The sequence below is a fragment of the Dermacentor variabilis genome, chromosome 3 (assembly GCF_050947875.1).
Source record: "Dermacentor variabilis isolate Ectoservices chromosome 3, ASM5094787v1, whole genome shotgun sequence".
Classification (NCBI taxonomy): Eukaryota; Metazoa; Arthropoda; class Arachnida; order Ixodida; family Ixodidae; genus Dermacentor; species Dermacentor variabilis.
In genome coordinates, this window is record NC_134570.1 from 179,723,240 (window position 1) to 179,739,409 (window position 16,170).

Below are 16,170 nucleotides of genomic sequence, written 5' to 3' on the forward strand. Positions count from 1 at the left end.
GAACATAATTCACAGAAAGAACACCGCTTCAAAACGGGACACAAAGGAGGAACCACGCAAACACTGCGCTGACGAACAACTTGAAGAGCTGTTCTTTCTGTGATAATGAACCAACTAGCCCGTCAGTGAATCCTTGCAAACCTGTTAAGTCAACCTGACCGCAGCTATCATTTCGTGATGTTATCAATAGTATGGCCCAGTGAGCATGTTCCTTGTGGCCAGGCCGCTTTCGATTTTAATGCACGCTCTATTTTCGAAGGCAACCAGTTTAAAGTTTTAGTGTCAATATAGCAGCGAATGTATTCCACCGAAATTTTTCTTGGTCGCAGAAGCGACGCATGACGCAATGATGGTGCGGATTTAGTGTGTCGCTGGCATCAAGTCAATTCGCTGCCACCGGGGGAACGAATATAATAAAAGTGAACAACTTGGTAGCTGCTCACTTAGACATGCCGATGGCGACGGTGCCATCGTGACGAAATCTGGGGCGGGGATATTGACGGCTGAGGCTTTCTCTTTTCTTTTTTTTCAGCGAAGCTGATAAGGGCTATTTTCCTTGCTATCGCGTCCGCATATAGAACGATATCCCGAAGATAGTGCAGTACTGGGCCGACCCAAGGCGGAGGTGCAGTTCGTCATTAATATGTCCCTAATAGGCAATAGGTCATTAATGGGTAACACATCATACTTCTTCACAGACTGCAACTGAGTTTTTTTTTCGTTGATTTCGCTTCCAGAAAGAGATAATGCTATAAAAGCAATGTCAGCCTTTCTGGTCTCGTAGATTTAAATATGGGTTTAAATAAACTCTATATCCTATTCATCCCCCAGAGTAGGTGTAAGCGGGGAAGTGCTGGCTAGATTGCTTGCTCACACACACTAAGACGTGCGCGCGCACGCTTGCACACACTTACGCAGACGCACGCAGACAGAGATACCACACATGTTCACCCGCATTTACATTTCACGCGCGTGCACATACGCGTGCACACACGCACAAAGTGTATGCACGCACAGGCAAACACGCGTATGCTCGCACACTCATACATGCGCAGATATTGAAATAGTGATGCACAAACACGTGTACATACGCACAGATACTTCCTGTCCTTCCTTGCTGTCTCACAAAAACATGCGCGTACAAATAGGCTGAATGACACTTGCTCTGCAATTACCGTTCAAACTCCAGCTGGAATAAATCACTTTACGGTTTAAACCTGGCACTTCTTGAAGTCCATGTGCCCTCTGCTGAGAAGGTGCAAAACCATTTGCTCCTGTCTTGTGACACAACCGCCCATCCCCGACCAAAATACTGCTTTAACACACCAGCAATGTTCGGACTAAGTGCCATAAATGCATATGTTGTTACAAGGGACTACACCCTTGGCGCAGACAATTGAAATTTGTTGTCATTCGGCTAGCATAACGAAATAAAATTGGTTCAAATTTCGCCCATTCAGTTACGCATGTGCAGTGCTGCCAATTCCCACAGTATGGTGAAGGTGCAATGTCCAGAATTCCTGAGTATATCCATGCTACGAGGCACCATAGTTATTCTTTTTAACTTAGCACAAAGACATGCGCATGCTTGTTGTTACGCTGTCCAAGGAACAAAATCTTATAATAAAAGCGATAACTTAACAAATAAGCAAACCATTGCTACGTTTTAGGAAGTAAACATTGAAAATACAATATTTGAAGAGCACTCTTGTATAAACCAATACTGAAACCAAATTTTAAGTTGTGTTTTGGCCATCTGGTGGGAGACTGTCGAACTCAGTCCTACGTGACGTTAAAAAAAATTATCACGAAGCGCGGTATCGAACTACTACCTACAAGACGCGGAACTTTAGGTGCGAGTGATTAAACGTATCGCCCACGGCTTGCGACACTTCCGCAAACGATACGCTCGGGCTTTTATAGATACCACGCGAACTTGCACGACTCTGTTTCAAAAATTGCTTTTGGGAACAGTGTTAGAGAGTCGAGATAAGCATCAGCCGAAATCTGCGTCTCCGAACTACATACGCTGTAGCGCCTAGCTATTACGATATCAGCCGTAGTTTTACGGCTATCGTAGCTACCGTTATAGACATCAGACTCTGCCCAGGCGACGCTGCGGAAAAACCCGCAACCAGCGCAGCCTTGGCGCAAACTGAGTAGTGCAACAAGGGCTGTCCGCAAGCGAAGGTGCATAGGCCACAATCAACCCCTCCTCTTTCGTTTGTGTTGAGGCACGGTTTCCAAAAAATCAAGGACCTGGAAAGCTTCTTCCGCCAATCCACGCTTCGCAAAGGAAGCTCAGCAGGGCGAAGTGCGTGTACAATATAAAGTAAGTCTAAGGTGTTATTCCGGCGTGCTGCAACTCGCAAGTACAGAGAGAATCAGGTTTGTTTATAAGCATATCAGCATAAAAATCTAAGCATTTCAAATTGGTTCATATTGACAATATCCTGAACACAAGACTTAAGTATGTCCTATATTTTTAAGCATTTTATCGTAATGTTTCTTCTCGCAATTATTTACAGAGTAAATCCTACCATAGCCTTTTTCAGGGCAACAAACAGAAAACGTTTTCCAACGCAGCAAACAGCGTGCGAACATAATGAAAGTAAGCTTCCTACGATGCCTGCGCGCCGCATATTTCTCTCTCGCCGGAGCTACAGCGTCGCTCAGTACCTTTGAACTTTTCGCTGACGCTTCAAGCAACACAAGCGCACAAGTAAATATAAATAAACGCGAGATTTTTTACAAACGTGCGTTATTTCGCGATTACTCATCCAGTGCTCCTACAACAACTTTATTGCTCACATTTGAAAAACGCAGTCGAGCAGGCTCAGCACATTGCAAAAGGTGCTTGTTGTATCGGCGCAGGACATACAAAATACCGAAACTAGAAATGAGCTCGCAATAGAACGATGCTATATAACAGGATTTTGAATTCATAAACGAACCAAATGTTTGGTTAAACTGACCTGCCAAATCTATGCGTCCCACTTGTTGAATCAAGCGGAGGCGGACAGAAAATATCGATGGCACATAAGCAGGATGGTTCGCCACGTTGTTTTTTCTGTTGCCAACAAAGTGGCAGTTGCAGATTCTTGAGTTTTCGCGTGGTTGCCACAATACTCCATCAGGGCTATGCAACACAAGAACAGCAGAACAACATTATCGCGCTTTCTCATGCGAGCCGCTGTGTTTCCCCTTCATACGATCGCGATAGAAATCGGTAAAACTGAACGTTGTTATTCAGTCCTTCACCTTCATGGCAATTTACAACACAACAGTAACGTCGATTGCGGCGTTTCTTCGTAGCGCGCAGAGCTATCGAGGTTCCCGTCGCTTCCACCATCAGTCGACGAGTGAGCCAGCAAGCGCTTTATGGCAGTTAGGCTGCGCGTCCGACTAGCGGAGAAATTCATAGCTCTCTGTCTGGGTGTAAAATGCGCAAAACACTCGCAATATGGACCAAATCTAGTTAAATCGTTGTTTTGCAGTCGCTAGCTGCATGGGCAACCTAGCAAGGGAGTCGGGTTTCGCACTACTCAATTACTGCCTCTTCGCACCGGAAGGTAGCGCTACGCGTCTTGCAAAACTCCAGAGTATGACGTCTATTATCTCGAAAATTGAGAACAAATTTTCGTAATTTCCATAGACTTCCATTGCTGAATCTTTAACCGCTGTGGGAATAAAATTCTTGCTTGCCACAGCGTGGTCACTGCATTTGGCTCGTGTGGATTGTCTTCGAGAACCTGTCTGTCACCTGCCTTTTTCTATAATCGCCCTGCAGCGTTAGTTATTCGCGAAATACCCGCTCGTTCCATTGAAAACGCGCTAGCTTCATGCCGGGGCAACTTGGTGTGCTAGTTGGTAAGTGTCCAGAAAAACTGGATATGTATGCGTGATCTCGTCGTCTAGACTGTACAGCTTCGTCGACAATCGTGGAAGGCAGGATAATAGCTGCAGCTCTGAGCATACTCAAGGCATTGCTCCAAAAGAATGTGCACTACTAACGGACTCACAGGCCGCGTTGCAACAACTCTACCGTGGCCTACCGTTCACGTTCCCACGCAAATCACTAGCTCTCGTGAGAGAACTCGGCAACAAAGGCTTCCCGGTAAAATTTCTGTAAATTCCCTGCCACATTGACATTGCTGGCAACGAAAAAGCCCATGCTCTTGCATACTGTTACAATCGGGCAGCGGGGGTAGTGACCTATAGCCTCTCCTCGCCCGCTGCCACGAATCGCTTCAGACGCCAACAATGCGACTCACTCAGACAGACTACCGGCGCCGCAAAGCGAGACACGTTTGGCCGACTGAGTATCGTTAGCTGGTTTGTTGCCGCCTTCACGAACCACTTGGAGCAAGCAGACTCCTAGAAAGGGGTGTTCTTCGGCGTTCCCCCACGGACTCCGGTAATCGTCGCGGTCGTTTGACAGATGCCGCGGCAAACTGCGGAGTCAGCTCAGTAACCAAGACATGCCAACTTGAGTCAAGCGTGACAACTACTGTCTACGAGGCCCCACTCCGCTCGGTGTGTTCCCCGAAACAAAAGTGCGGGAGTGAGTGTGTGAACCCTCGCCCTCAAAGGCAGGTCCTTCGACGACTTTGAACGTTCGGACTGGACGAATGGTGGACGGTAGGGAGGGTAGAGGGTGTTTTAAGCCGCCGTTTTCGCCTGCTGCGTTTGCTTCGTTTTCAATCGTGGTTGACTGGTGAAATGTAACGTTCTCCACCTTTCATTTAGATACTGCAAATAAATCCAGTATTCTTTTTTCTCGATGAGAACAAGTTCCTCCCTTGAACAGCTTTCTTCGCGTGTATGAGTCGGATGACGGCATGGGGCAACTACCCGTTATGACATGCTCGACCACAACTCTTATAATACGCAGCGCTCCATCATCCTTCCAAATTCAAGGACCCAAACAAGAATCAAGCTAAGAAATATCACATTCGAAATCCCTGTGGGTACCTTTGGTGTCCATCACATATGCCACACGTAACCAAGAGATTCGTCGTGAGGAGGACTCACTTCTACATCGAATAAGGACAGGGTCTGCTAGTACACCAGCATGATTATTTAAGACTGGTCGCATCAATTCTTCGAACTGTAAGACATCCTACGAGACAGGAGACATTGAACGCTTCCTGTGGTCGTGCCCGAAATTCCGAAACGACAGTGACGCTCTCCTTAAAAATCTGCAACAAAGGGACCTTCCACCTCGTGTTCTCCGAAGGACCAGTTACAGCCCGCAAAGAAACTTCACGTCTCCTCATCGAATTCTTAAGAGCGACTGGTCTGATCAACATGGGGTGAAGCACCACAGTGATTTTGTAACAAACCCTCGGGCGCAGCAATGGCCTGCCTTGATCGCCAAATTAAACCCGCCTGTCGCTTAATCTTCGCTCACCAGGATCAACATTGGCTCAGACTTCATGGGCATGACTTGAGAGGATTGAAGCTCATTCATTTCTACTTGGTAGGTATGTTTGGCTCATTTTGAGCACGATTAATTATATATACAAGTGAAGACGCTGTTGCTACCCCGTTGTCGGTTCGACGGCCGTTCGCGCGGGGTTCGGTCGAACGATGGTCGGCACGCTTATTTTGCCGGTGCCGTTGACAAGAAAGCCCGTCGCAGTACAACTCGCGCTCGTCGTTTGTGTGGTTGTCGGCCTGGTATGGTATAGTGGTTTCGGTGACGCACAATAATGGGTCAATCATTGGTGTGAGCGTTATGTCGGTCTCGTACCGACCCAGTGTTACCGCTCCTTACGAGTACGTGAAGTCAGGCACGCGCTGCCACCACCACCAAGGGAGGAACGACGCTGCAAGAAGACTTCGACAGCAGCGTTATGCATTTAAATGTCGTCCAAGTGTAACGCACGGATCACACAGCCATCAATGAAAGTCGGCAACTACCTGGCTGATGGTGCAGTCCGGACAACTCGGACGAAGCCCTGGCCGTTTGCTATTTTAAAATGAAGGTGCAGACTTACGCCACGCATGTTTTCGTCACCGCACCGACGTCCAGCTACCAGTAGGGTTTCAACGCGGTACACGGGGTACACGTCACGACTGTTTGCAGCAGCGCTTGTCCGAGCACTTCCTTTTTTCGGGGGACTTTCTGGCGCGCGGCCAAGCGCGCTACCCTTCCAGAACGTTGGGCGTGTAATCCGCTATGGCAAGGCGCATGTGCCATTTCGCGATGAAACAGGCGGAGTGAACCCATTACCCTGGCAAACCTCTAAAAGCCGCCAAGACAAAAGGTAGCGAAAATTAGTGGTACGGCATGGAAACTCACTGTGCAAAGTTACATGCAGTAGGATAATGATTGAGCCGTTTGAATGAATAATGAGCCGTCATTTCTGTTCCTTTATTTTCATGCTTCATAAGACGTTGCTACTTGGTCTCAGCAGTGTCCGCAGTGATCTACACAACACACTTTATTTCTATTTGGCCACGATAAAGGGCGAGTTATGGGCAATATGTACGTAAGCTTCAAAGACAGGGGTCTAATTATGACATGTTCAGAAAGTTTCGCCTGCAAGCGTTCAGGAGGTTTTTGATACAACAAAGCAGAGTTTATCCCGCTGCCCTGGGAGAACTGCAAGCACAACCGATATCAAATTTAGCGAACAGTAAGTGTGTGTGCGGGGGGACGGAGGGGGGAGGACACCATGGTAAATGTTATGGCGAAGTAACATGCGCGCTGATTATTTACTGGCTTTTTCAAATTTCTCAACGGCGCTTTAAGCATTACACGCGGAGAAGGTTTCACACACAAGCCTTATATGGGAAACTTTCTAAACTGTGCGATGTGATGGCCATCGCACAGTTTATTGCAAATGTTCGAAACAGACAGCTTTACCGGAAATTGGATTGTAATTCTCCAATGTCGCACACATTTGTTGTGTCTTTTCCTTGTGAATATTGCAAGTGATTTATGCCGATTGTATTTCGTTGCGCACAACCGCGACAATACTATTATCAAAACTAGGGATACATTCATGTTGCAGACCGAATCACCAAATACAGCTCTTTCTTTAATTATTAAAATAGTTTGACCCAAATATGCATCTCTTATGTGCGCGATAGTGCCGCTACTGGGCGAGATCAGAGATGTCTGTCAGCCATTCACTGTTTTTCGTCCCTGCACCGTCTTGACATTTTATATATCTGCCATATATAAATCAAAGTCGCATAATTATTCGCACCCCCATGGTTCACCATGAGCGATTAATAAGTTTGTCTATGTCGGTAAATTAAAACTGATAGACGCATTTCCAGGCTTTTTCAAGCTTGTTTTCTCACCGCCATCAACGGCGTCGAGAAACCTAATTGTATTTTTACTTAAGAGCAGGATAAATGTCCAGACACTGAACATGTTGACGAAAATAGGCGCTTTATTATGAGCTGTTGACCGATCGCAAGAACTATTGGCCCCGGATCCGACGGCCGGCGAGCTAGTCTCAGCGATCGCCAGCTTGTATACATGGCTTGCTCCATCGCTACCCTTGGCATCGATAAAACGAAATCTATTGCAACTACAGCGTGACATAAGTGTGTACGCGGTGTGATGGCCAGCATAGCTACATTGTTACGAGCTGCCTGCCGTCATGTCGGAAGCGCCACCAGTCTCGTATCCGGTGGCCCAACGGCCTGCCGGCTCCTATGGCCATCGGCGGCTGTCAGCGGAGCTGACCCTGCCGTCACAGCCTGGCTGAAACGCGTCTATGCTGCTCGCATAGACGTGGCTTTTAATGGCGTCGTTTGTGTAAAACAAGATAGCCGCAAAGGAAGCTTTGCATATTTTCACTTTCTTTGAGAAGTTACGCAGTATTCCGAGCGGTCATGCAGGGGCGCAGGTTCTGGGCGGAGCTACGCGACGCTCGCTAGTACGTGCCATGCGCGCCGAATCATCGTATGCGGCAAGTCGCACTCCGACGCGTTGAACGACGCATCACGCGCAAATTCGCACTGTGTGGAGCCCACTCATTCGCTATGCGCGTTCACGCCTTTATTGCAGAGCAAACCGTCGCCGGGCAGTTCAAATTACATTTCACCTTCCACTGATTGCAACATCCAGCTTTGTTGGGCCAGTTTAACATAAAAATTTTTACAAACGCCAACATCTGCTTTTATATCTATTATTTACTGGTCTGTAACCACCGTTGTTATTTTAGCTATCTTTTCACTAGATTTATCGACTTTCTCCTTTGCTTAGCGACAATGTTTTTTGTTTATATCGGCGACTTTTTTTAGCGACTTTAATGAACAATTGACAAAATTTTAGCGCCTTCGAAGCTAGAAAAATTGTTTCAAGTATGGCCTTCTTGAACTCACTTGGTTATTCAAATGCTACATGCAAGCATCTGAAACTTGCTGTACGGATGCAGAGGCTCCGTGCCCATGATAAAACAACGGTTTCCTTCACATTGGTAGTCTTTACAGAACAGTGGCTTTCCCGGACTTTTCATAGTACGCAGAATCTTTGTTGTCATTTTTTTTCCGGTCCTAAAAGAACGATTTAATGAATTTAAACGCTGTTGATATTCCTGTTTTACCAAATGCATTCGATTGAAGGACATTCGTAAGCTTAACAACAAATTAAATTACCTAAACTATTTGGAATAAATTTTACGGTGAAATTTAGAACGCAGTAGGTGAATAAGAGGTTGACTATATAAAAATGCCTACCACTCACAGACCTCACAACCGTCGCTCAGGTTTGTGACTGGTGGTGGTGGCTAACACTCACAAGGTTACTTCTACTAGAAAAACATAAATGCCCAAGAAAGTGGATGGGAAAACGGCGCCGCGATAGCTCAGTTGGTCATAGCGTCGCACAAGTAATGCGAAGACGTGGGATCGTTTCCCATCTGCCGTAAGTTGTTTCTTCACCCACTTTCATTTGTCGATAATTTAGCATTTCTTTAATTCAATCAGGAAGGGTAAATAATTTCCCCTACGTTCTCCTTGGTGTCTTTGTTTGCTAGCTTTTCATGACACGACAAGGAGGTGACACAGAATTTTGAACGAAGGTACGAAAAGATCTTCATCGGTGGTGATCTCGACGAAAGGTGCGCACACACAGTTATTTTTTCACATACAAGTTCATTCATGTTATACACTCGTTATTAACATTCGTGTGTTCATTTCGTAATATACTGAGGCAAACAATTTGAGAGCGAAATTACTGCACCTACTGGCAGTGGGCCAGTGCTATCAGCGCCTTCGCACGTGGAGGGGCAGTACGAGATTGATTGATTGATTGAAAACTTTATTACTCCATCGAGCTGGGGTGCCCGCCTCTTAACCTACACGTAGGTAGGAGGGGAGGACGAAGCAGTCCCCGCGCGTTGAGGACGGTGAGTCTTCACGGCCTCAACGGACAGGCGCGTTGCTCGACGCTGGACGCCTTCAGCCTCGCTCTGGAACAAGACCACCCAGGCATCTCTACTGTCAATGTTTTCCTTGGCCCCTGGGGAGCCAGCATACTCCCATATTAATATGGTCTAGAGTACCTTTTTGCTTACAAATTTTGCAGAGGGCGTCGTTATAGTCCCTCGTCTGTGTTAAGTAGATCCAATGTGGTGATGTATAATTGTTTCCCTGGAGGCGCCGCCAAATGCGAGCATCCTCCAGAGAGAGAGACCGATGCGGAGGCGGAAAGATTCTTTCGGCTTTGTAATGATCTACAATTTCCCTGTACGTGATCATGCTATCTTTGATCCCTGGAACTGGCTGCTCTTGAGTTGACCTATGGTAGAGTGATCGGGCGAGCTCCTGAGCGGCTTCGTTGCCTGGGACTTCTTCATGAGCCTCTAAGAGGCCCTCCAAATTCTACTCAAAAACCCTCTTAGGAGGACATAACTTTTATTTGGGCAGTACGAGAACGCTGGCATGATGAGCGGCAACAGAGCCAGTTAGGGAAGAAGACGAACGCGCGACCAGTTGAAAGAGCGCGTTCGCGCGGTTTGGCCGAGGGGCGCAAAACAAGCGAACTGTGGTAGAAGATGACGACAAACGCGCGAGCAGTGGCAAGAGCTATTGCTGATGATGATGGTTGTTGCTCACACAGATTTGTTGGCAGAAGCGAAGAATGCACAGAACCCTAGACATGAACAGCTTCGCTGTAAAATAAAAGGGTTTCCTTCGGAGACACGTATTCAGTGGCGACGTCCACGGTATACTAGGGCTTCTTCCCCTAGCATACCTCACGATCCTTGGCGAACCACTCGTAGTGGGTTGTGCCACTGCTCTTCCTGCCAGGCAGCCAAGCGCGGCTCGAGACTCCGCGAGAATGCAGCTCGCGTCTCGTAGCGTTCCCCTTGAAACGTTCCGTCGCGCACCCAAGCCAAAATGCGAGCTTCTTCGGACAGCAGCCTCTCGGACGAAGGTGCTTCGTGTTCCACTCGTGCTGCAGCGCAGGTTTGTGGCTGCCGCCCAAAGGGACCGGCGCCTTTTGACGAGCCCGCCTCGCGGGGCTCACGTAGCCCTTCACCTCCGACAGCGCCGCCGAACAGACGCCGCTTTCTCGGTGCGCACACCGCGACGAAAGGTCGTCAAAACAGATTGCCCCCACAAGAAGTCGCGTCGCAGGAGGAAGAACCGACGCACAGCAGACGGCTCCCTCTGGACCAGCCAGAGCCTCGGAGCAGACGTACCTTGGCGGACACCGTCGGTTTCCACGGCCAGAGATCGCTACTGCGCCGGAACGCCTGGCTCGAGAGCGTCCGGTGGCTGGACCTGCCGTCATCCGACATCAGGGGACGATTCCAGAACAGACGCACCTCCTCGTGCAGTTCGGGACGGCACCCCCAGCGCGTGAGCCGTCGCTCGCCAACGGGCCGGGAACGCGGGCAGGACTGCGGGCACGTCCGGAACCGCGAACTCCGCCGCTTCGTGCCTAGACTCTCATCGCAGTCCAGCCGCAGACGCGTAAGTTTCCACCGGACACGATAAGCACCTAATCGGTTAAGACTGACAAAATGTTCTTTTAAAACTCTAATTTATTTCAATTCGCTATATGAGATTCATTAAGTAGCAAAAATATGCAGGCTAACTTCATTTTTTTTCCTTTCGTGCAGAAATTGCAGAAAAGTGTGATGTCGGGGACATCAGAGTATTTTCCCTTATTTCAATATTTCTGGTGGCAGTGTACCAGCTCCCAAAAGCCCCAATTCGGTCTTATAATAACCGCCTTCAGAATATAATCTAGTCCACGTTTGCCGAAAAAAATAGAAACATGAACTACGCCCGAACAGTTAAAGCCCAGGAACGTAAAGGCGAGCTAATGCGGGAGTCGTCACCCGTCTTTAGTTTTCGCGCTTTTTATGGCTTGTCACGCATACTCTCGGGGTACAGAGTGACTTTTTTAGTAATATATTTTAGGCACGTCATCTACTACAGCTCAATTTAATTTTCTTTTTAGTGTTCCTCCAAGCAAGTTCACTTTATAATTTGATATGTCTGGCCAGAAACGGCCTAAGCGGTCTAACCTAACTGGCTTGACTCGAGACTTGCTGTAATGGGCACCACATGACTGTCAGCAAACGTCACTATTTTTTTTTTTGACCACTGTTCTAGAAGTCACTAAGTGAGCCGAAAGAAGGCACGTAATTTCTTCTTTATGTGCATTTGTGTTGTGTTTCTTTTTTTCCCATCATCAATACTTTCTTCCGAACAGAAGTCGTAATGTTAATGCACATTCTTTTAGCTGCATTTTAGGAGCACTATCAGCCTGGCTTCATGCGGCAGTTTACAGCTCCTGCGGCTGCTTCTACAAGTTCCAGCTAGATTCGCAACTCTCCTGAGGCCGCGTGGTGGGGATAGGTCAACTAGCACGAAGCTTTCATTTTCCCCCGGCATATACAGTGGCGGGAGCCATAGCATATATGCATACCGAAGATTAGACGTCAGGGCGTTTCATCTCAAAGCACTCGCCAACGACAAGGCATCAGAATAACGTCGACGGCAAGTGTTCTCTGCCGGAACGTTCTATCGTCGCCTCCTCTGCTGCTGATTTAGTAAAGCTCTGTACACGCCGGCGTAGCGTCAGACAGGTGAGACGAGCCAGGAAATTGACAGCCACACACGCTCTAAAACTTCAGGCCTTTAACGTTTTACGTATCAAATACCGGAGAGAAACGTAGCGCTAAAACCGTTCAACCAACACAACAATAATGGGGAGTGCATGGATTTCTTTCTGTTATCTAAAAACGCTTTATAAATAAAGGAAATAGTTAGTTGCACCACAATATTCGAGTGATGCCTTTTCAGATGTCATTCTTTCTTTTTTTTTCTGTGATGATGAGTGGTCAGAGTGACGCTTAACCCGCGTTGTCGACGGGATTAGCTGAGCACGAACGGTGCGTGGTAACCATCACCTAGAGTCGAGCGGACGGCATCGCTACATCATACCGGTCCTGTGTTTTTTTTTATGGTTGTTTAATTGTGGTTAAATTTTCATTTCTCGAGCGCGGGTAATTGCTTTAAATTCACAACTGGTTCACTGCATTAGATAATTTGCAAGGCATAAAACAATTTTGATTCATTTGATTATGCGCTTAGCTAAATTAAGATTATATTTGGGCACTAACACTCCCGCTCAAATTATATTTTAACATCCTAAGCAATTTAGCATTTTTTTTCTTTCGATATAGTGATTTTAGGACAGTCAAATCGCAAAACTCGGAAAATAAACGAGGATAATATTTCCGCAGTGACAGATGTTCGCTTGGGAATCCGGCTTTTGCATGAACGGACATGTTTTTTTTTTTAATTTAAATTATGGGGTTTTACTTACGTGCCAAAACCACGATCTGGTTATGAGGCATGCCGTAGTGATGGACTCCGGAGTACTTTGGACCACCTGGGATTCTTTAACGTGTAGCCAATTCTAAGTGCGTGACTGTTTTCGTGTTTTTGCATGAGCGGGATGCACTTGCGCCGTACCCTAGCGGCGAGCGCAGGAAACTTCTTGTACGGCGGCTCGCGCAGCGAACGACACGCGCGTATGGAATTTCGCGGATAGCTGGCAAGCTCATAGCCGAGGTGGACTGGAACTAAAACCGCCAAACTCAAATGCCGAATACGTATAGTGTACATACTTGCGCTAGTTCGGGGCAAGTGCTGGTAACCCACAACGGTATTCGATTAAGGTGCGGGCACATTTAGACGACAACCGCCTGACTTTGCCGGCGACAGCGGCCTCCGTCGTCACAATGCGCCGACACCAAGCCTGGAAGCGGTTCGCCAACAGGCGTGTTTAGCGGCGTGAGTGGAGCTGGAGGAATACTGATATATAATATCTTCGTCGCATTGCAAGGAAGGACTCGACAGCTTTTATCACCATGCGGACGAGGCTGATATGTTGCGGCTGAATGCTACATGAGCTACTCGCTCTTTATGTTTCACTTGTTCTCAAATCGACATTTCGCATGTTCTTCTCCACAAGAAATGTCCCAACAAAACTGTCGATTTCATTACTGATTTGTAGAGTACATAACTTCCCTCGACAGCGCCTGATTCAGAAGCGGAGCTCTAGCGCCAGAGAGCCAGAAGCTACCTGCCGCGGTAGCCGCAGTGGCAATGACGTAGCGCTGCTCAGCTCGAGGTCGTGGGTTCGACTCCGATCGACCCGGGTGGCCGCATACTGAATGGGAGCGGAATGCCAAAAACGCTCGTGTAAAGCATTGTGTGCGCGTTTAATAACGCAAGACTGTCAGTAGTACGGCGTGCCTCATCATCAGGTGGTGGTTGTGGGCCGTAAAATCCCAGAATTTATTACTCTAGCAGTTGCGGGCCAGTTGGTTCATACTGAACAAGTAATGTACTCGGCGGAATACAAGAAGGTCGCAAGGAAAAATAAAATAAGAACGCGGTGTGTTCTGCGCTCTATCCTATCTTTATCTGTTTGTCCTTTGAGGATGTTTTACGTGATCAGAGAGGCGGATTCGTTTACATATGCGCGTAGGGCCAGTGATCGGCATTTGCTTCATGTACAGTGGAAGCCGCGCAGCGCTGACATCAAATAATGACGGAAGGTTGCAGGACACACATGTTAGCATAGATTAGCAACATCGCATCGTTCGCGCCGGCACGAGTGTCCCGTTTCTTCGCTTACAGTGTAAGTATAGCGCATAAATTAGCTGATTCTCCGTCTTCGTACTTACTCTGCGTGATGAATGCGGTTTATGTGTTCGATAGCGTACTGTATTGTTGTACGAACACTATGTGCTCATTGTCGTTCCTTTATGGAGCGTGTAATGCTCTCGTGAAAGTACTGATGCCAGTAAACTGACATCGCGTGCTTTGGCAGCTGCGTAACGTGGTCGTTTTCCCTGCTGCATCGAAGGGGCAATCACTTAATTATTGGCTCTTCGGCATAAGAGGCAAACAGTTCATCAAAAAATTAAATAACGTGTGAGCATACCAATGCGTACAGATCGACGCAGGTATGTATTAACAGGAAATTCATTCAAAGAAGTGCTAGTGAGGGCGAGTGGAAGCTAGACTATACGGAAATGGGATGTTGGCTCCGCGGCCTGTCCTTTATTGCCGATTCTTTGGTGTGCACCATACCATTTTGGGAAGACTGCTTCTTTTGAAATCAATATGGTCTATGCTAATTATCTATATGAGCACCTTTCCACCGTCCTATACTTGCTCAACCTTCAGTTCATGAACGGAATCGACACCAGCTCGAAGTTTATGCGGCCGCTTTGAAAGCGCCCACACTTTGAAAGCGCGTTTCGATACTAATTAAGCCCGACAAACTGTAAGTGCAAGCCCAGGCTTCTGCCGCAATTCTGCCGTACGCGCGTGTAAACAAGCTTGCTGCAAGTTTAACTGTTCAACGGGAAAGCTATACATAGTGCATATTTACATGTGATGTTCTAATGTGCAAGTCACGAATAATCGTAGCACGAAAACGATTACCGTGCTTACTCTGATGCTTGTTGGCGACGGCCCCTTGTCCTCTCAACGAGTTTCATCACCACCTCGGCGATATATTTAGTCCCCCAGAGAGTAGGCATGCCGCTTCCGCCAGTACTTTCTCGAAACAACGTGGTGACGTAGGTCGGGAAATCGCTCTGTACAATGTCTCTTAATAGCAAGAGGACCTGAAATCTAGGAGTTGTGGCGTGAAGCTAATTGAACACAGTGAAGAAAAGAAGTGTTTTTGAAGTATGCATGGCAACGCCCTTAAGCTGTATGAGGCGGCAGTCAACTGTAGCGTCAGCTTGTGCGCCTACGGGCTCCCGCAATAGCCTCGTTGCGAACTATATGAGGCATTTTTCTGGGGCATTTGCTCTGGCTTTCTTTTTGCTTGTTAGTGCGACAGTGCGGCTTAGATTTCGATCATCTTCCATGGCGAGCAGGTGTCCTCCCCGAGCATCCTGTCGTGGGTGCCGACGGCGATTCGCGTCGAGGAGCGCTCCGTGCCCAAGGTGACGCTGTACTCGGCCGTGTTCCCGTGCCTGGCCGTGGTCGCAGCCTTCGTGCTGGCGCTGGCGCGCGAGGTGCGAGCGCACGCTGCTCGCAAGGCACCCGTTTGCTCGACGGGAGGCTGCCTCGAGCACGCGCGCCGCCTGTTGAGCACGCTGAACGCATCTGTCACTCCGTGCCACGATTTCCGCACGTACGTGTGCGGCGGGGACTAGCCTGCTTCCAGCCCCGGCGATGCGCTGGACCGCTTCTACGGATCCAAGGTCAGGGTTCTGGCGACGACTCTCTGCAGCCTGTTTTCGACGCCGCGGTATATACGTTGCACTTAAAGGGCTCACGGAACCACACTCCATACTTTTCTCTCAACGTGTTTTTCTTTGAATAAAATAGCCGCTTTGACAAATACCAGTGAATTTCATAGTCTCGACATTCCTGGGGATCCTTCTTTCTTTTCTTCCTTTTTGTTTTACTTATTCGTGCAGGCCTTCATAGGTCTGAAAGGCATCGCACATGAGCAGCTACTGACAACATAGACTTCAATTGAGACCCCGCTGTTCGCCTCTTCCGCTGTATACTAGCACCTGAAGTTTGTTTACCTATAGCCGCATTGAAGGGGCCACCGCTACGTTTTCTTTTTTTTTCTTTTAATTTGCTGGAACTGAAACGCAAACAACGCTTCGCTAAAAGCAAATACCGAGTTAATTCAACGAT

At 47.8% G+C, this 16,170-nt stretch overlaps 1 protein-coding gene across 1 annotated transcript; it reads left to right on the forward strand.

The window, feature by feature from the left end:
- The first annotated feature begins 10,290 nt into the window (after positions 1-10,290).
- LOC142574345 (uncharacterized) lies at positions 10,291-15,857 on the forward strand. Its single transcript, XM_075683451.1, has 2 exons — positions 10,291-10,947; positions 15,393-15,857. The coding sequence occupies exons 1-2, from the start codon at positions 10,369-10,371 to the stop codon at positions 15,672-15,674; spliced, it is 861 nt and encodes a 286-aa protein (XP_075539566.1). The 5' UTR covers positions 10,291-10,368; the 3' UTR covers positions 15,675-15,857.
- Positions 15,858-16,170: the final 313 nt, after the last annotated feature.

Coding starts and splice junctions, on each gene's coding strand:
- LOC142574345 (XM_075683451.1), top strand. CDS start 10,369: ATGCGAGCTTCTTCGGACAGCAGCCTCTCGGACGAAGGTGCTTCGTGT. Junction 10,948..15,392: donor CGCAGTCCAGCCGCAGACGC/GTAAGTTTCCAC, acceptor CATGGCGAGCAG/GTGTCCTCCCCGAGCATCCT.